At 40.2% G+C, this 22,272-nt stretch overlaps 1 protein-coding gene across 1 annotated transcript in view; it reads right to left on the bottom strand.

Annotated features, from left to right (window-relative positions):
- LOC126248104 (ankyrin repeat domain-containing protein 13C) overlaps window positions 1-22,272 on the bottom strand; it is a 107,695-nt gene that overhangs the window by 63,471 nt on the left and 21,952 nt on the right. Inside the window, exon 3 of the mRNA XM_049948775.1 lies at window positions 19,763-19,867. Within this exon, the coding sequence (XP_049804732.1) occupies window positions 19,763-19,867 (105 nt within the window). The remainder of the gene's footprint in view (window positions 1-19,762; window positions 19,868-22,272) is intronic.

The raw sequence follows: 22,272 nt of genomic DNA, 5'->3' as shown, positions 1-22,272 counted from the left end.
CGTCTCAGCAAAAAGCAACACTGCACAATGCATAGTGGTAATCGTACCCAGGAACGTATCCTCGCCCAAGAGATGGGAAACGAGCGGGACGGCAATGCGACGATGGTAAAGCTGGCTAGAGGTCTCAATGCACAATGGACAAAATGCACCATGTAAGGCGCCCTTCCACAATTGGCTCGCTCTTCGGAAGAATTTAGAACTATGGAGGTCAAACCCGAGAGGGGCCACATAAAGGCCGAAACATTTGAGACTCCTTTTAGTCGCCTCTTACGACAGGCAGGAATACCACAGGCCTATTCTAACGCCCGAACCCGCAGGGGGCTGATATGGACGTTCCCACAGCTCAAGCTAGCCCATTGAAGGCAACTAAAAAGAGGCAGACACTCAAGACAGAGCCTTGTGGGACCTGATTCTCCTGGACTCGGGAGGAACTATGGGAGGAACCAACTTGCTTGCGGAAGGAATGAAGAGACAGAAAATTATTGGAAGTGGGCCCCTAAGACCCCATCCATGAAGCGTGGTGAGGATGTGATGTCGCCATGTGTATCGTATGCCTTCTGCATGTCAAAAAAGACTGCCACTAGATACTGATGGCGGGCAAACGCCGTACAGATTGCTGACTCCAGGCAGACCAGATTATTGGTGGCAGAGCGGCCCTTACGGAACCCACCCTGAGACAGAGCCAGAAGGCCCTGGGACTCAAGTAGCCAACTCAACCTCCGGCTCACCATTCATTAGAGAAACTTGCACAGACCATAGGTGAGGCTAATCAGGTGGTAGCTGTCCACCTCCAGTGGGTTCTTGCCAAGTTTCAAAACTGGTACGACTATGCTTTCCCACCATTGTGATGGGAACTTACCCTCAATCCAGATATGGTTGAAAAGGTCTAGGAGGTGCCGCTGGCAGTCCACCGAGAGGTGTTTGAGCATCTGATAGTGGATGCGATCCGCCCGGCAGCTGTATCAGGGCAAGCAGCTAAGGCACTTTGGGATTCCCACTCACTGAATGGAACATTTATACAATTCGGGGTGGTGCGTATGGAATGAAAGGCTCCGATGTTCCAACTGCTTTTTCAGGGAGCAGAAGGCCAGCGGGTAATTTGTAGAAGCAGAGCTATGCTAAGAGTTCTGAAATCGTGTCTGATTCAGTACAGACTGCTCCATTCAGGGAAAGCCCAGGTATGCTGACGGGTGTCTGATATCCATTGAGTTGCCTGATCTTGCACCAAACCTGCGAAGGAGAGGTATGGGTGCCAATGGTGGAGACATTTCGTTCCCAGCACTCTTGCTTTTGTTGGCAACTAAGGCGTCGGGCTCAGGCACAGAGTCGTTTAAAGGTAATGAGGTGTTCCAATGAGAGGTGCTGCTTATGAAGCTGGTGGGCCTGCCTGTGATCTCTAATCGCCTCAGTGATCTCTGGTGACCATCAAGGCATAGTCCTCTGCCGAGGAGACCCGGAAGAAGAGGGAATTGCAGATTCCACGGCAGAAATGATGCCGGTGGTTATCATGTGAACCACCACATCAAAGGTGTTATGAGAAAGAGGCTCAAGAATGGCAATGGAGGCTAACGAGCCCCCTTCAGCCTTATTCAAAGCCCATCTGGGGAGGTGCCCAGGTGAGTGATGCTGGGGCAGTGACAGAAATATTGGAAAGTGGTCACTACCACACAAGTCATCATGCACACTCCATTGGACAGATGGTAGAAGGCCAGGGCTGCAGACCGAAAGGTCGATGGCTGAGTACGTGCCATGCACCACACTGAAATGTGTGGAGGCACCATTATTGAACAGAGAAAGGTCGAGCTGTGTCAACACTTTCTCAATGACAGTGCCTCGGCCTGTTGCCACCAAGCCACCCCACAAAGAGTTATGGGCATTAAAGTTGCATAGTAACAGAAAACGTGCGACAGTTGGGCTATCAGCACAGCCAATAGATGCTGTGGGACATCACCACCCGGTGTAAGATAGATACTGCAGACAGTAACAGCCTGAGGCGTCTACATCCTAACAGCGACAGCCTCTAAAGGTGTTTGAAGAGGGACACACTCAATGTAAAGAGAGTTAAGGACATTGACACAGACTCAACCAGATATCTTCACGTAAGCTGCCCGATTCTTATAACACCAATAGCCACAGAGGGCGGGGGTTCACATCGCCGGAAACCAAGTTTTCTGGAGAGCAATGCAGAAGAAAGGGTGAAAGCTGAGAAGTTGTTGGAGCTCAGCAAGGTGGTGGAAAAGACCTCCACAATTCCACTAGTGGATAGTGTGATCGTGAGGCTGGGAAGGCATTGAATATTCAATGAGGTGGGTTATGGCTCAGGGTCACCTGCTGCCACCGACTGATTTCCTGAGAAGTCGATATCCATCGAGCCTGAGGGTCCAGCGAGATCCAGGTCCTCAGTGGATGCCAGAATCTCCACCCCATTCTCAGACACAGAGATTGAAGGTAGCGGTGGGGTGGGTGTCACCGCAAGTTCCTTAGTCTTAGTGGTCTTCTCCTTGGACTTTTCTCGCTGCTCCTTGGATTTCCCTGGCTGGGAAGGCTTCACTGATTAAGTCTCCGGGACTGATGAGAATCGTGAAGCCCTGTGACCAGCTGCATTTTGTCACATCAGCCACTGGCAACGTCATCTTTGCCACTGGTGGAGACCTGGGAAGGGTGGGACCCAAGGGACCCCTTCCGAGTGAGAGTGCTGAAGAAGTTGGAAAGTAGGATGCTTCTCTGGCTTACAAGTGGGGACGGACGTCCCTGATGGTAGGGACAGGGGGGTGGGGGGTGTTGCTTCCAAAGTAGGTGGTGCAGGATCAACAGGGAGGGAATTGCCCCCACCATCAAGGGGCAGTTGTAGTCTTCCAGCTCTGAGAGGTGACTGGGGCAAGTGGAGGTGACGGGACCGAAACAATTGTAGGGGCAGTGTAAGAGGAGGGAATATGAACAGGATGGAGTTGTTCAAACTTACGCTTAGCCTTTAGCCTCAGGTCAGTAGGTCCAGGGTCTTTCATTCCATGATTTTCGTCTCTTTCTAGAAAATCCTGCAGTCTGGCGAGCACGGTGAATGATGCTCTCCACAGTTGACGCAGATGGGAGGTGGGGCACAAGGAGTATTGGGATGTGATTGGCATGAACAATCTCAACATGAGGCTGGAAGTACAGCAGGAAGACATACGGCCTAACTTCCAGCACTTAAAGCACCACATCGGGGGAGGGACATAGGGCTTGACATCACAGCAGTAGACCATCACCTTGACCTTCTCAGGCAATGTATCACCCTCGAAGGCCACGATGAAGGCACCGGTGGCAACCTGATTATCCCTCGGATCCCGATGAATGCGATGGATGAAATGAACACCTCGTTGCTCTAAATTGGCGCATAGCTCGTCGTCAGACTGCAAAAGAAGCTCCCTGTGGAATATAATACCCTGAACCATATTTAAGCTTTTATGGGGTGTGATGGTAACAGGAACATCCTGCAACTTGTCACAAGCGAGTAATGCCCGTGACTGGGCAGAGGATGCTGTTTTTATCAAAACTGACCCAGAGTGCATTTTGGACAAGCCCTCCACCTCCCCAAACTTGTCCTCTAAATGCACTACAAAGAACTGAGTCTCCATCGTCATGAAAGACTCCCAATCAGCTTTCGTACATACTAGGTACCAGGGTGAATGAGCTTCGCTGCCATCCTTAGACTTTCGTTCCTCCCATGGTGTGGCCAGGGAGGAGAACAATTTGGGGTCATACTTCTGCGCACTGAATTGAGCCCTTGAATGCTTAGAGACTGCTGTTGGTTGGCCACCAGCAAGAGAAGATGTGCCACACTTCATTGAGTGTCATCCGTCCTGATGCCACCCACTCCGACCAAGAGTCCTCCCCACAGTCGCCACCCAGCCGCAGCAAGAGCCACCTGGCAGGATAGCCATTGCCATGGATCCCAATGCCCCAGGGTGACAGGCATCTACTCCTTGACATAAGTGAGGAGTTAACGGCACAGGCATCAGCACAGCGATCGCTTCATTTCAAGAGGCTACAACCAACGGGGTACATGGTAGCCCAACCACAACGGACTGGCTACCGTGCTGGATATCAGGTGCAAAGAAGTCCATGGTTGTCGTCTGTGTAGAAAGTGGCACTGCATACTGCATGGTGGAAACCACACCTAGAAATGTATCTTTGCCCAAGAGATGGAGAATGAGCGGGACTGCAATGTGACGACGAGAAAGGGGGCTACAGATCTCAACGCACTATGGATACGATGCACAATGTATGGCGCCCTTCTGCAATTGGGTCGCTCTTTGGAAATTTTTTTAAGAATGGAGGTCAAACCCTACAGGGGACCAACACCTAAAGGCCGAAATATGAGAGACTCCTTTTAGTCGCATAAAATCCGCAATACACCCAGTCCCATGGGTGCACTGGCATAGGCCACATAGAAAATTTTTGTGGCAGGCTACCTGGTTGTAAATACATGCTGAAAAGGCTTACTCCATGTGCTCAATGGCACAATTAACTGCCGGCCAGCAGATGTGTTGCCAGGTCAGTGCTTTCTTTTGAGACATCCCCTAATGAGATACGGAATATTTGCAAAATGCATTGTTGCAATGATCATGGAATAATAATTCGGCAATTCTGAATTACTGCAGCTGGCAGTAGGACATCCTTGACAATGTTTAGCCAATCACAAGGTTCGAAGTATGACCGGAGCGCTGGGCTGACTTCACGTGAAAATGCGTCAACCATCTCTACAGAACCACTGTAATGACTCTGCACAAAGCACACCCTCAAATTGCAGCTGTCGTGACTTCTTGTGCTGTTAATAGAAATTCACTTAGGGTATTCAGAAGGTTCTGGTCCAGTGGGATCCACTGGTAACTGCGAGAAAGCATCCATATTCACATACTGAGTGGTGGATCTGTAGTGGGTGCCATAAGAATAATTACTAAGAAACAACACCCAATACTATTAACAGTATGCTGTTCTGTCCAGGAGCTTGTACAGCAGTCTGTAAGGAGGTGCTACCATGTATAGAAAGTACTTCTCAAAAGTAAGTAACACATTTTGTAATACTAATGTTAAAATCAGATTTTTCACAGAGAATAAACAAGACAAAGCTCAAAATATGATCAATCAGGAATATATAAAATTAGATATAGTGACCGTAATCGTAACATGTTTTAAATCAGCAAACAATATGGAAATTTACAAGAGGATACAAAGAACATACAAACAAAAGCTCAAACAAACTCTGCCAACTTGGGTCCTAAAGGTTATAAGGTTGCCTGTCAAAATCCAAAATAAAGGAGCGATAGAGGAGTAACACCTCTTTAAAAAGCCACAGTTCAGGTGGCCCAGCCGATAGTACCAAGAAAGGGGCCTTGCCAGGGTTACGGTGAAGAGCTCAACAGCATTGAAGTAGTTCCTTCTCTAGATTGTCGCACAGATGACAAAATGGTAGATATCGAAATAGATGACAGAGGGATAGAAAAAGAATTAAAATCGCTCAAAAGAGGAAGGGCCGCTGGACCTGATGGGATACCAGTTCGATTATACACAGAGTATGCGAAGGAACTTGCAGCGGTGTACCTTAGGTCTCTAGAAGAGCGTAGCGTTCCAAAAGATTGGAAAAGGGCACAGGTCATCCCGTTTTCAAGAAGGGACATCGAACAGATGTGCAGAACTATAAACCTATATCTCTAACGTCGATCAGTTGTAGAAATTTGGAACACGTTCTATGTTCAAGTATAATAACTTTTCTGGAGACTAGAAATCTACTAGGTAGGAATCAGCATGGGTTTCAAAAGAGACGATCGTGTGAAACCCAGCTCGCACTATTCGTCAGAGGGCCATAGACACGGGTTCCCAGGTAGGTGCCGTGTTTCTTGACTTCTGCAAGGCGTTTGATACAGTTCCCCACAGTCGTTTAATGAACAAAGTAAGAGCATGTGGACTATCAGACCAACTGTGTGATTGGATTGAAGAGTTCCTAGATAACAGAATGCAGCATGTCATTCTCAATGGAGAGAAGTCTTCCGAAGTACGAGTGATTTTAGGTGTGCCGCAGGGGAGTGTCATAGGACCCTTGCTATTCACAATATATAAAAATGACCTTGTGGATAACATCGGAAGTTCACTGAAGCTTTTTGTGGATGATGCTGTAGTATATCGAGAGGTTGTAAGAATGGAAAATTGTACTGAAATGCAGGAGGATCTGCAACGAATTGATGCATGGTACAGGGAATGGCAATTGAATCTCAATGTAGACAAGTGTAATGTGGTGCAAATACATAGAAAGAAAGATCATTTATCATTTTGCTACAATATAGCAGGTCAGCAACGGAAAGCAATTGATTCCATAAATTATCTGGGAGTTGGCATTAGGAGTGATTTAAAATGGAATGACCATATAAAATTAATCGTCGGTAAAGCAGATGCCAGACTGAGATTCATTGGAAGAATCCCAAGGAAATGCAGTCCGAAAACAAAGGAAGTAGGTTACAGTACACTTTTTCGACTACTGCTGAATACTGCTCACCGGTGTGTGATCCGTACCAGATAGGATTGAAAGAAGAGATAGAGAAGATCCAACAGAGAGCAGTGTGCTTCATTACAGGATCATTTAGTAATCGCGAAAGCGTTATGGAGATGATAGATAAACCCCAGTGGAAGACTCTGCAGGAGAGACGCTCAGTAGCTCGGTACAGGCTTTTGTTGAAGTTTTGAGAACATACCTTCACCGAGGAGTCAAGCAGTATATTGCTCCCTCCTACATATATCTCGCGAAGAGACCATGAGGATAAAATCAGAGAGATAAGAGCCCACACAGAGGCACACCGACAATCTTTCTTTCCACAAACAATACGAGACTGGAATAGAAGGGAGAACCGATAGAGGTACTCCATGTACCCTCTGCCACACACCGTCAGGTGGCTTGCGGAGTATGAATGTAGATGTAGATGCAGATTGAAGATGGACTTCAATACAGTGCAGCTGGTAAAAGAGGCAGCCTGCTGTCCAAGGGTAAAGTGGACAGAGGGCACATTGACTCCACGTTAGCGGTGGTACCCTGACAGTGTCTGTTCCGTATTTAGTGGTGGCTCAATCAGTAATATTCCAGGCTAACAAGCTTGTCTTATTTTGGGAATTCAAGGATGATCCTAGCTTTCCTACTCTCTACAATTTGCAACTACAAACGGCGAAATTAAAAGTTCACACAATGGATGCATTATCCCAGGTGGTAACTCTGATGAGGAATCCATTATTACATGTTGTACTGCATTGGGACCAACAGTTCTGGGTAGTCCTGACATTTGCAGTGATGAAAAGATGAACTAAACTAAAAGCCTGCCAATTTCAAGTACAGACCCACAAGCAATTTTAAAATACTTCTTGCATGAGTTGGGAAGAAAAAGAAGTTCAGGAAAATTGTAGGTGAATATCTAGTACACTTAAGAACAAAGAAAAATTGTGAAAGACTCATCAATGCATGTAAAATGTTCCATTTAAAACTGATGTCAACAATTTTTTTAAAACTTACGAGAAAAGCCAAAACTTGGATATCTCCCAACCTAAACCTAGGAGAATTTCAGCTGGATAACAAAGCCATATCTAAAAGGCATATAGTGGAAATTAAGAATGTTAAAATAATCAGAAATGGGGAATTTGATTCACATCATCATCTCCCTACAGTTACAATATGATTTCTCCCATCTAAAACAAAAAATACATCCAAGAAAGTTATCAGATGCAACTCCACTACAGCTGATATCACAACAGAAAACATAGAAAAAATTAGAGAAGCAACTGAGACAACAAAACAAGATGATTGGCATGAACCCCAGGTATAAATTAGGAAAGCAGAAGAGAAAGCTTTAGGAGTGACCAAGAATAAAAAGAGGACATGGTGGAATGTATAGCGTGGGGGGAAAAAACACCTCAGCTCAAGGAAATACAAGAGCATTTTACCAAAAATTATACTAGACATTTTTATCACACCTTTCAACACGTACTTGGAGAGTATCAAGCAGCAAGTATTTGTTTCGATGATGAAAATGGCAAAGTAGGATTAAATAACCAAAAAATTGTTAAATACTAGCAAAAACTTTTAGCAGGCTTTTAAATAGTCCAATTTCAACAGTTAAATTGGAATTTCCAGCAATATCACAAACTCCGAAGGAAGATCTCCCACCAACAAAGCAAGAAATCCAGGAAGCCATCAAATCACCTAAGAACAGCAAAGCAAGTGGTAAAGACTCTACTGCAGTGGAGTTATTGAAATTATCAGAACCAAAGTTTATAAATGATATACAACCGCTTTTTAGGACATTTGGAACACTAAAAAGATTCCAGAGGAGTGGAAAATCGCATTAATCTACCTGCTACACAAAATGGAAGACAAACAAAATGTTTACAATTACAGAGTAGTGTCATTTCTCCCAGTGAATACAAAATAATATCAAAAATTCTCCTGGAGAGAGTGACAGAATGTTTGGACAAGCAATTTCACAGAGAATTTTGGAAGGGAAGAGCCTGCACAGAATAGATTTTTAACCTAAAATCACTAAATCACCACAGAATGTTAGCCAGCAAACTTAAAATAGTACCACTTACTGACTTAAAAAAAAAAAATAAATAAAATATAAAAAAACATTTGATTCAGTAGACAGAGAGACAATAGATAAAAAAAATCAGAAAATTTGGTGTTAAAGTACAATTATCAATCACAATTCATGAAACTCTAACAAAGACGATATCCAAAGTTAAATTTATGGGAGAATTATCTCAGCCATTTGAGATAAAAACTGGTGTTAGACAAGGGGGATGGTTTATCACCTTTATTGTTTAACTGTATTCTAGAAAAAAAAAAAAAACTGTAAGGATCTGAAATTTGGAGCTATGGTATCACAAAATTAAACCAAACGTTCTAGGAAGGAAAACAAATGGAATTAAGGTAAACTACCTGGCTTTTGCAGATGATGTGGCAATATTGCAATACTTCCAGAAAATCTGACAGACACAGTTATTCAAATAAATCTTCTGTAAGAAATAGCAAATGGAACTGGCCTCAAAACTTCAACTAAAAAACCAAATACATAACAAATATAAAAAAAATGCACGAAAAATTCATACAAACACAAATATATAAAATAGAGCACGTAAGTAAATTCAAATATCTTGGAAAAACTATACAACAGAATGAACTAGAAAAATTTGGAGCAGATGTAAGAGTTTAAAAAACAGTGGAAAGAGCATATGGTTTGACAAAGAATATTTACAACAAGAAATGCATCTCTAGAAAAAATAAAACTCAAACACTATACCGCAGCGGTACAACCAGAATGTTTATATGCATGTGAATACCTGACAATGAACTGCACGCTGGACGGAGTACAGGTGCCTGAAAGACGGCTAGTTAGAAAAATAATGAGTACAATACAAACTACAGATGTCTAGAAACCAAGAATTAACAAGGAGATCTACAAAAATATAACGACCATATCAGACGTAATGGCTGAAAGAAGATTAATCTTTTTTGGACACCTCTACCAAATGAATGATAACAGGCTCACAAAACAAATATTTCCGTATTTTTGGAAGAAGATATCAACAGTAAACAGTAGCATGGATTACAGAAATAAGGAAAGATCTAGAAAGAAACAACATCAAATTATTGGAAATAACAGACATAAATATTTTCAACAATAAAATATTAAATTTAGAGGGCTTTCAATGCATAAGAAATTGGGAACAACATGGACAGAAGAAAGGAAAAGACAATATGCGGAAAAGATGAAGTACTAGAAAAATAGAAGACAACAAAGAAAGAAGAGAAATTTAAGTTGTTATGTGATCCTACCTGGTCAATAACAAAATAATAATAATAAAGCATAAACAACCTCTCTACATTTAGTAGGCAGCTTCACGAAAATCAATACTCCACAGTAGACAAACATTTATCTTTCCTTGTAAAACAAGATCGCTTCCACATGAGCACAATGTGCTCCCTAAAAAATTTATCTTTCCAGTCTTCATAGAGTTGAAAAAGGAAGCCTCATGACAGTTAAGAGGAAATAGAAATCTACATGCATTTGGAAAAGGATCCAAATAACAGACTGAAAACTTTGATGCAATTCATACACCATATCTCCAAAACACAAATCAATATTTTAACAGTCATCTACAAATATGACAAAACAAAAGTAGATCACGATTGAAATATAACACTTAAGATTTCATACTTTAAAAACATGCAATGTAAACTGGAATTTTGTGTGTGATATGTGTAAGGTGTAGTCAAATGGAAACAAGAAGATTGAAGAACGTAAATAAATCATTTATTATTTCCAAAGTAATCTAGATAATTGTTAATAGATTCATCCCACTGTGAGACAAGATGGAACTGCATGGAGGATGCATTAGGGGTTCCCAGTGAAGCTTCTGCAGCATAGCCGAAACAATCTTGGCAGCATGTGGGTACACCCTTCTATATGCTAATTCCAGGTTTCAGATTTCCCTTCTTTGCTCAGTACTAGTTTTGCATCTGAGCTCTTGATATTCATACAGCTATTTTGCTTTTCTCCAAACAAATGGTTCAAAAGGGTCTGAGCACTATGGGACTTAACTTCTGAGGTCATCAGTCCCCTAGAACTTAGAACTACTTAAACCTAACTAACCTAAGGACATCACACACATCCATGCCCGAGGCAGGATTTGAACCTGTGACCGTAGCAGTCGCGCAGTTCCAGACTGTAGCTCCTAGAACCACACGGCCACTCCGGCCATCTTTCTCCAAACATCTCTTTAATTTTTCCGATAAGCAGTGTCTATCTTTCCCCCAGTTATAAATGCTTCTATATCCCTACATCTCTGGGCAGGCCCATGTTACCAAGGTTGTTTCGACAATGCTGCACAAGTTTCACTAGGAAGCCCTTACGAAACCTCCATATAGTCCCACTCTCACCCCATGCAGTTTCCATATTTTTGGAGCTCTGAAGAAAGGTATTCACAGCTGCCGATTTGCTTTGGATGAAGAGGTACATGCCTGGGTAAAATCACATTTCCGTAGGCAACTGCATACATTTTCCAATGAAGGCACTTACCATCTCGTCTCACAGTGGGATACATGTATTAACAGTTATGGTGATTACTTTTCTACATTACTTTTCAAATAATAAACAGTTTACTTATCCTTTCCTCATCTGTCTCATTTTCATTTGCCTTCCTCTTATAATTAGAAATAAGAAGACATGCTGTATGAAATGCAGCTACATTTTTTATATTTTAATTGCCGGTTTTGAGTGATGGCTTATCTTCAAGCTGGTGGATTATTACTATTATTACAATAGTATGCATTTCACACAGCATGTTTCTTTATTTCTAATTAAGTATCCCACAAATGTTCTAGGTTTCATTGGAAACATACATTCTTATTATTGATCTTTTAGAAATGATTGTTAATAAAGATTGTTTAATTTAAAAAAATACAAATTAAATTTTCAGAATAAAAATGAAAAAATGTTGGATTGGAAATTAAATCCCTTTAAATGGTCTGTGTCAACTGCTTTATACCACACACGTGGTCTAACACAAGCCAGAGTGATAAGCATTGCAAAAACACAGAATACAACCATTTTCATGGCATCAAGCATAATGTACAAATGCTACATTTTTTACACTCACTATCTTTTCAATACATCGATTGGAAAGAAATCTTCATTTATGTTTATAAAGATTTCTCTTTTATCACAAATTTTCAAAGCGAACAACACACACCTCATGAGTTCACCAAAGATTCAAGAGGACAACTGGTGACTAACAACTGAATGAATTTTTATGCATTCTTATCTGTAACTAATTTAGCATCTTTGTTCAACCAGGTATTCATAATTTTTCAGATGCTTAATGAAGTTTTTTTACTTGACGGTAAAACTTCATGTCACAAGGCTGCACTAATTGTGTGCAGTTTGCTGGAACTACTTCCATTGTGCAAGTAGGGAGATGCTTCCTTCAATGTACAACACTGGATCGTTTTGTCCACCCCAAGAATCAATTAGTGCGATACTTTCATTTTTTTCTGTATTGGTTTAAAGAACTGATTAAAAAACATCTTTATACAGGTTTGTGTCAACCTGCCCAATTTTGATGAAGTGACTGTGATTTTTCAGTACTTTTTGAGATACTCATCGATCAGTTTTTGATCCCTAGGTCCACATGAACTTCCTGTTTCTGGAAGATATGCAAAGATCAGGAGAAGCAATGTTCCTGACAGAATGACAGTACCGTGCAGTTTTGTAGTGCATATAACTTTATTCATATTCAGCCTCATCACAAGCACCACCTTTGATCATTTTGTCATCAAAGTCTTGACAAAAGTTGATTGGTACTGACACCCTGAAAAACAAATGAAAGATAGATAAATAAACAAAATGCAGTATCAACAGCATCTTAGTCGACCTTTCCCAGAATGCTGCTCACAGCTGCGTGGGAGATGGCACTGCATTGTCAATGAGGTTGCTTTCCATCACTCACTGTCTCCGATGGGGGCACCACGCATACAAGCCACCATGGTATGCTAAATTCATATGATCTCACTGCCTTTGACTTATTGGCTGGCACATCTGTTGAAGCAGCTGCACTCAGAGCTTCACCCAGAGACACAGTGAATCTCCAAATTAATCAGTCTTAGTACGGAAGACTGCAGTGAGGAAATTACAATGTAGCATGACACTACTAAGCATTACTATCAGTGTCCTGTCTTGTCAGATTCTATCAGAATTCAATACAATTTGTTTCTATCAGAAACATTACTCTCACTATATATGACTCAACACCACACAGGACCTACAGCACTTCAAAGTTATGTATATCTCTATTATTATGTTTACATATTTTAACTAAACTTATTAATGTGTTACTTTTATGTTGATGTCTGACTGCCTTTACTGGCCACCACAATTACTGACACAGCTCAAGAAACACTACATATGAAGGAAGATCTTTAAAAAAGTGTTTTCAGTACCTGTTTTGTCTGTATTAATTATGAGGTCAGGGTCAAAGTTCAGTTGGATTCGAATATCTTCCGTAGCTGCCAGGATTTCATTCACTGTTGCTGTTTCTCTATCCATTAAAACCTACATGATTTTCCTTTGGTGAATATGATGGCTGTGTTTCAATTTCTGCACCCGCCTATCGGAAATTTTGAAATCAAAATTTTCAAATTGGCTTACAGCAGATCAAGTTGACGGGTTATATCTTGTTGGTAATTCTGTAGCCCTCCTTCAAAGTGATCGTAAGTGTATGAATCGATAATTGTGCATTTGTCAACAATGGTTCCATCACTTTTAACAGGTTTTTCCCATTTTGGCAGTTACTCCAAAAAAAAAACATGTCAAGCAACTGCACAATCCTTGACCCCCCCCCCCCCCCCCAAGCTTTTCGGTGCCATTCCAGATGAGTTCGAACGCTATCGAAAACTTTCCTTTCATAATCCTGTGTAGCGTTGTCTTTGTATGATTTTGTCCTTTTGTCCTCTGGCTCATAATGTTTCACAGAATCTTGAAGGTCAGACACAGGTTCACCAGAAACATTTTCTTTGTCCTCTTCATGGAACATAATCAACTCTATTTTTTACAAACTTTTTTGGTGAAAAGTTTGTAATCTACAAATGAACAAGTCTTCTGCTAGTAGCATTGCTCCTTTAGGAATTACCCCCAATGGTGTTGGTTCAATGAGACTTTTTTCTGTGAGGCTTTGCTTGTAATATAAAATGGCTTTCTCATGTTTACTCTTGAAACTTCACTGCACAACACTGTCTTATACTGCTTTGTCCACATTCAACATTACAATCTTTTTCTTGTCTTATTAGAAGATTTTCACGCATATCATCACAAAGTAGTATTTACTACAACTGGAACAAATGCTGAAATGCTACTACAGTTACAGTTGCCCCTTGCCAGATACGTTGTATCGCTTCCAATTACTATGGAATTCACTGAAATCTTTTGTTCAAGCTGTGGTCCACACTGCAGGTAATACCACTAGGGCAAGCATTGGGCCAATGGCATGTGATCTTGGTTCTGACAAGCATTGACAACATCATCAACTAATAGTAATGCATGTTCCACACAGTTTGTAAACACACACAGATAACAAGTACTGTTAACTCTCTCCAAATAAAGACACACTCTAGTCTCACATACCCTTCGACTCACACGCAATTTCCATGCAAAATTATAACTAATATGTGTAAATTATCATATGTATGATGCATTTTGATTTAAATGACATAGGTATTCAAACTGAATGGAAAAAATTAAAAAACAAATAGTGAGCAAAACAAGACTTGAATAATGAATTATGTCTCAGGCACTACTGATAGAGCCATGTGGCCTGTCGAAAATTGTTCTTCCCTTAGTTCTCTAAAGTTACTCATAAAACTTCAAAACTGATTTTCTCAAGAATTTTTGAGAGTCACATTAAAGTGCTTTGGGTGACTGATATTTGAATTCTGAATTTCATGTACCACAACTAAAAAGAAAAAAGAAAAAAAATCCAATAACTGTGTGGTTCCATCGTTAGTAGATAGAGTCTTGATAAGGAATCCATGTCCAGAAATGTAATGTTTGGATGTGAAATACATTTGAAGATCGAATCACTTTCAAATCTATCAGTTTATGGTAAGCCTATAAACTGAGAAGATGGCACCCCCATCAATCCCTGTTGTACTTATGACATCACATACCAGAGGATGTAGATGAAGATGAAATGGGTGATATGATACTGTGTGAAGAGTTTGACAGAGCACTGAAAGACCTGAGTCGAAACAAGGGCCCAGGAGTAGACAACATTCCATTAGAACTACTGACAGCCTTGGGAGAGCCAGTCCTGACAAGACTCTACAAACTGGTGAGCAAGATTTATGAGACAGGCGAAATACCTTCAGACTTCAAGAAGAATATAATAATTCCAATCCAAAAGAAAACAGGTGTTGACAGGTGTGAAAATTACCGAACTATCAGTTTAATAAGTCACGGCTGCAAAACACTAACGTGAATTCTTTACGGACGAATGGAAAAACTGGTAGAAGCCGACCTCAGGGAAGATCAGTTTGGTTTCCGCAGAAATATTAGAACATGTGAGGCAATACTGATCCTACGACTTATCTTAGAAGAAAGATTAAGGAAAGGCAAACCTACGTTTCTAGCATTTGTAAATTTAGAGAACGCTTTTGACAATGTTGAGTGGAATACTCTCTTTCAAATTCTGAAGGTGGCAGGGAATAAATACAGGGAGCGAAAGGCTATTTACAATTTGTACCGAAACCAGATAGCAATTATAAGAGTTGAGGGGCATGAAAGGGAAGGAGTGTTTGGGAAGGGAGTGAGACAGGGTTGTAGCCTATCCCCGATGTTATTCAATCTGTATATTGAGCAAGCAGTAAAGGAAACAAAAGAAAAAATCGGAGTAGGAATTAAAATCCACGGAGAAGAAATAAAAACTCTGAGGTTCGCCAATGACAATGTAATTCTGTCACAGACAGCAAAGGACCTGCAAGAGCAGCCGAACAGAATGGACAGTGTCTTGAAAGGAGGATATAAGATGAACATCAACAAAAGCAAAACAAGGATAATGCAATGTAGTCGAATTAAGTCAGGTGATGCTGAGAGAATTAGATTAGGAAATGAGACACTTAAAGTAGTAAAGGAGTTTTGTTATTTGGGGAGCAAAATAACTGATGATGGTCAAAACGGAGAAGATATAAAATGTAGACTGCCAATGGCAAGGAAAGCATTTCTGATGAAAAGAAATTTGTTAACATAGAGTATAGATTTAAGTGTCAGGAAGTCGTTTATGAAAGTATTTGTATGGAGTGTAGCCATGTATGGAAGTGAAACATGGACGATAAATAGTTTGAACAAGAAGAGAATAGAAGCTTTCGAAATGTGGTGCTACAGATGAATGGTGAAGGTTATATGGGTAGATCACGTAACTAATGAGGAGGTACTGAATAGAATTGTGGCGAAGAGAAATTTGTGGCACAACGTGACTAGAAGAAGGGATCGGTTGGTAGGACATGTTCTGAGGCATCAAAGGATGACCAATTTAGTATTGGAGGGCAGTGTGGAGGGTAAAAATCGTAGAGGGAGACCAAGAGATGAATACACTAAGCAGATTCAGAAGGATGTAGGTTGCAGCAGGCACTGCGAGATGAAGGAGCTTGCACAGGTTAGAGTAGCATGGAGAGCTGCATCAAACCAGTCTCAGGACTGAAGACCACAACAACAACAACCATTTCCATCCAACTAGAATGACAGAGAAACTGGTAAGTTTGCAACTAAGAGGGCTGACTGTGGTTCACTGGCCATGCTACACTCTCAACTTTGAACATGACTTCCTTTGTCATAGAGAAGAGAATCCAACAATGAGTATTCAAAATATTGCCCTCCGATGGGCTCCTGTAGAACACACACGCCAGAGCTCATTGTGCATACTGTAAATGGGAGATTTGAAAGTAATCTGATTTTCAAACTTATTTTACATCCAAATGGTACATTTCTGGGCATGGGTGCCTTATCACAGTTTTATCTACTAAATTCCCTCTATGACACCTAAAAGACTGTAATAGGAATTCTGAACTACCAACTATTATTTCTTTCCTTTCTCAGACGTTATGTCTGGTTAAAAATGGAGAGTGGCGCGGACCTTGATCAAACGTGACTTCCCTTTAACTGTACGGTATACGTTACATTGCATTTAGGAACTTTCGGGTAATTGAACATGTATCAATAATTACAGATTTCTGTAGTTTTGTGTGTATATATATATATATGGATGTAGCTGTATTGCGTTGATGTACTGGTGGATATTGTGTGGTATGACTCCTGTAGTTGATAGTATAATTGGTATAATGTCAACTTTATCCTGATGCCACATCATGTCCTCGACCTCCTCAGCCAGTTGGATGAATTTTTCAATTTTTTCTCCTGTTTTCTTCTGTATATTTGTTGTATTGGGTATGGATGTTTCGATTAGTTGTGTTAATTTCTTCTTTTTATTGGTGAGTATGATGTCAGGTTTGTTATGTGGTGTTTTATCTGTTATAATGGTTCGGTTCCAGTATAATTTGTATTCATCATTCTCCAGTACATTTTGTGGTGCATACTTGTATGTGGGAACGTGTTGTTTTATTAGTTTATGTTGTATGGCAAGTTGTTGATGTATTATTTTTGCTACATTGTTAAGTCTTCTGTGGTATTCTGTATTTGCTCGTATTGTACATCCACTTGTGATGTGATCTACTGTTTCTATTTGTTGTTTCCAAAGTCTGCATTTATCTGTTGTGGTATTGGGATCTTTAATAATATGCTTGCTGTAATATCTGGTGTTTATTGTTTGATCCTGTATTGCAATCATGAATCCTTCCATCTCACTGTATATATTGCCTTTTCTTAGCCATGTGTTGGATGCATCTTGATCGATGTGTGGCTGTGTTAGATGATACGGGTGCTTGCCATACAGCGTTTTCTTTTTCCAATTTACTTTCTTCGTATCTGTTGACGTTATGTTATCTAAAGGGTTGTAGAGGTGGTTATGAAATTGCAATGGTGTAGCCGATGTATTTGTATGAGTGATTGCTTTGTGTATTTTGCTAGTTTCTGCTCGTTCTATAAAGAATTTTCTTAAATTGTCTACCTGTCCATTATGTAGGTTTTTTATGTCAATAAATCGCCTTCCTCCTTCCTTTCTGCTTAATGTGAATCTTTCTGTTGCTGAATGTATGTGATGTATTCTATATTTGTGGCATTGTGATCATGTAAATGTATTGAGTGCTTCTAGGTCTGTGTTACTCCATTTCACTACTCCAAATGAGTAGGTCAATTTTGGTATAGCATAAGTATTTATAGCTTTTGTCTTGTTTCTTGCTGTCAGTTCTGTTTTCAGTATTTTTGGTTAGTCTTTGTCTTTATTTTTCTTTAAGTTCTTCTTTAATATTTGTATTATCTACTCCTATTTTTTGTCTGTATCCAAGATATTTATAGGTATCCGTTTTTTCCATCGCTTCTATGCAGTCGCTGTGGTTATCCAATATGTAATCTTCTTGTTTGGTGTGTTTTCCCTTGACTATGCTATTTTTCTTACATTTGTCTGTTCCAAAAGCCATATTTATATCATTGCTGAATACTTCTGTTATGTTTAGTAATTGGTTGAGTTGTTGATTTGTTGCTGCCAGTAGTTTTATATCATCCATGTATAGCAAATGTGTTATTTTGTGTGGGTATGTTCCATTAATATTATATCCATAATTTGTATTATTTAGCATGTTGGATAGTGGGTTCAGAGCAAGGCAGAACCAGAAAGGACTTAATGAGTCTCCTTGGTATATCCCACGCTTAATCCGTATTGGCTGTGATGTGATAGTATTTGTATTTGTTTGGATATTAAGTGTGGTTTTCCAATTTTTCATTACTATGTTTAGGAACTGTATTAACTTAGGATCTACTTTGTATATTTCCAATATCTGTAGTAACCATGAGTGGAGTACACTATCAAAAGCGTTTTGGTAATCAATGTATGCGTAGTGCAGCGACCTTTGTTTAGTTTTAGCTTGATATGTCACCTATGTATCTATTATCAGTTGATCTTTACATCCTTGTGCTCCTTTGCAGCAGCCTTTTTGTTCTTCATTTATAATTTTGTTCTGTGTTGTATGTGTCATTAATTTCTGTGTAATGACTGAAGTTAATATTTTGTATATTGTTGGTAGGCATGTTATGGGGCGATATTTTGCTGGGTTTGCTGTGTCTGCTTAATCTTTAGGTTTCAGATAAGTTATTCCTTGTGTAAGTGTATCAGGGACTGTGTATGGGTCTGCAATGTAACTGTTAAATAATTTAGTTAAATGTGAATGTGTTGAGCCAGAAATTTGCTATTTTATCATTTCCAGGGGCTTTCCAATTGTGCGTAGAATTAATTGCTCGGGTGACTTCATGTTGCAAAATTATCACTTCAGGCATTTGTGGTATCATCTTGTACGTGTCTGTTTCTGCTTGTATCCACCGTGCGTGTCTGTTATGTTGTACCGGGTTTGACCATATGTTGCTCCAGAAGTGTTCCATTTCTGTTATGTTTGATGGATTGTTTATTTTAATGTGTGTGTTATCTATTGTCTGGTAAAATTTCTTTTGGTTTGTGTTGAATGTTTGGTTTTGTTTCCTTCTATTTTCGCTTTTTTTGTATCTTCTAAGTCGTTTGGCCAATGCTTGTAATTTCTGCTTCTTTTCATCTAATTGCTCTATCGCTTCTTGTTGTGAGATTTTACCTAACCTTTTTCGTTTTTTGTCTGATATTTCATTTCTTATAAATTGTGTTAGCTGTCCGATGTCTTTTCTCAGTTTTTCTATTCTGATCTGTAACCTGTGTTGCCATGCTGGTTTTGTGGGTTTCTTCTGTGTGTTGGTTGGTTCTGATCTCTGCCTAGTGTGTATATTTAGTGTAGTGAGTGCTCCTACATAAACCAGTCAACTATTATTATTATTATTAACCATCTCTATGAGTCCTGTGTGTTATACCTTAACTTTTACACCATAGGACATGTAGTCTGACATCAAAAAGAAAACTAAGAGCCAGTTTAAATTTTTGATAGAACCTTAGAAACTTTACAGCTTTACAAACAAACAAAATAATTTTACTTACGACTGAAAAAAGACTATATCATCATTACGAAACTCTATTGCATTTTAAAATACTATCATTATAGTCTTGTACCTACTTGTCTGTCTATCACCATAGCTAATTGCTTCAGCCAAAGGGCTCCATCCTGCAATATTTTTCACCTTAACTGGCGCCCCATGTGCAAGAAGCAAATGAACACATTCTGGAAGAAAAAAAAAACAACACAAAATTAAATGATTCATTAATTATCAGTAAAAATGTGACTCATAATAAATATGGTTTTGGTTATTTGCTGGATAATAGAACAAAATGATCAAAAAATGCAACTGTAAAATTCATCCAATACAACAAATGAGCATGTGAAGGGTTTCTTAACACAGTAAAATTATTCACTGATGAAGACACTACTACATGAGCAAAAAGGAACAATAGAAAAGAAAAACAAATAATTTAACAAGTGCCAGTAGTGCCAAATTCATCCAATATAACAAATGACCATGTGAAGCGTTTCTTAACACAGTAAAATTATTCACTGATGAAGACACTACTACATGAGCAAAAAGGAACAAGAGAAAAGAAAAACAAATAATTTAACAAGTGCCAGCAGTGCAACACTATTTTCAATTAAATGCACATACAAGAAATCAGCATTAAAACATTAATTTAAGGAGTTGTTACTATCTTTAATTGCCAGATGGGTTATATTCACAAATAAACAAATCAAAATAAAAAATAAACATACCTCACCTGGAAGTTAGAAAAAAGTGTAAGCAGTTAGTAAATGCCTGTGAAAAAATGACAAAATAGGCAAATCACACATATATTACATTGCAAGTGGCAAGACTCATGCGAGAGAATGGATTTAGTGAAAAAAAAAAAAGGACAAACAAATGGGCAACAGGTGGAATACAAACACAAACAATGAAAATTATTAGAACACGACAGTCCCAGAGGGCAATGAAAAATGAGAAAAGCCATAAGTTAGAGATTAACTGAAGAACAGAAACAAACACAAAACTAAGGAGAATAAAAAAACTACAAAAGAAGATAAGTGGGATACCCGCTGCATCCTCTCATGATTGCATTCTGACATTACAAAGCCCGTCCCTACAATTTATTTCTTTGTTTTAATTCCATTATGGTTTAATGGACTGAGGACAGTGAGGTGTCACACTGTCATTTAGCACAATCCATTTAGACAACACCAATGCACGTGACTTGGTGTGTCACTGGGCTGGCACAGACACTGTAAGGTAAAGCCCTCTGCCATTTGCAATGTACTTGTTCGTGCTTGTTAGTGAATTCTGGTCAATGAGACAAGAGAAAAATGAAAATATAAGCTGAATCAGTTTATGAAGGACTTCTCAGGGCTCCTATAGTTTTTTTAAAGTCCTGTTCCTTATTTTTCTGCACATAAAAAGTATAAGCAAGATAATATGAAATAGTTGACCTAAGGTTATAAAAGTTGTGGCAAAGTTCTTGCAGAATGTAAATACTTTAGGATGAAAGGAGTCCACTTACCAAAAAGCACAAGTGCTGAATTTCGACAGGTGGACACAAAAGGAAGAAAAGTTATTAGCTTTTGGAATTATCCTTTGGCGAGCTAGACACACACACACACACACACACACACACACACACACACACACACACACACACACACCTGCCTATGCACCAATATGGTGCCGGCTAGACTAACAGTGACAATGCTATTTTGCAGCAAGTGGACTGGTTTTGGTGGGGGTAGTGTCAAGTGGGGTGGGTAGAGGGATAGAGGGGCAGGAGGCAGGAAGAGGGACTGGGAGTGGGTGGCTAGTGGCTCAGAGGGAGGCGGTCGATTTGCCAGCTAGGAACGCAGGAAGAAGGGGTTATAGGTATATTGGCTGGCATCTGAGGGATGTCAATTAGGAGGGGATGACAGTTCAGATGAAGGGGAAATTGTTGGGTGTAGAATGCAGGGACAGAGTGTTACTTGAGATTGAGGGCAAGACAATTACATGACCAGAGGATGTGTTTTACGGATAACGTCTATCTGCATAGTTAAGAGAAGCTGTTGGTGGTGGGGAAGATAGAGATGACTCGGGTTGTTAAGCAGCCATTGAAATTGAGCATGTTGTGTTCCACTGCATGTTATGCCACTGGGTAGTCAACTTTGTTCTTGATAATCAGCTGTCCACCAGGATGAATGGCCACCACCAAGCTGTTGTCAAGAACAAAGTTGCAGCTGATCACAACATGGTCAATTTCAACAGGTGTTTCCCAAGCCATCTAGATCCTTCCCTGCACCACCAGCTTCTCTGAACTACACAGATGGGAGTTATCCTTACAATACATCCTCCAATCCCACAATCACCCTGGTCTTAATCTCCCGTAACTCACTGTCCCCATACCCACCACCCAGGTTGCCATCAGCAAACACCACTCCCACCATCTGCTAAAATCATGCAAGCCCATATACCTGCTAGCCCTCCTTCCCACATTTCTAGCTGGCAAACCAGCCGCCTCCCTCTGAACCGCTAGCCACCCACCTCCAGTCCCTCTTGCTGCCTCCTGTCTCCCTCTCCATCCACCCCAACCAACAGTACCCCAACCACAACCAGTCCACCT

Source organism: Schistocerca nitens, chromosome 3, assembly GCF_023898315.1.
Source record: "Schistocerca nitens isolate TAMUIC-IGC-003100 chromosome 3, iqSchNite1.1, whole genome shotgun sequence".
In the NCBI taxonomy this organism is placed as follows: Eukaryota; Metazoa; Arthropoda; class Insecta; order Orthoptera; family Acrididae; genus Schistocerca; species Schistocerca nitens.
The sequence above is the reverse complement of the archived record's forward strand: the minus strand, read 5'-3'. Positions and strand labels throughout refer to the sequence as shown.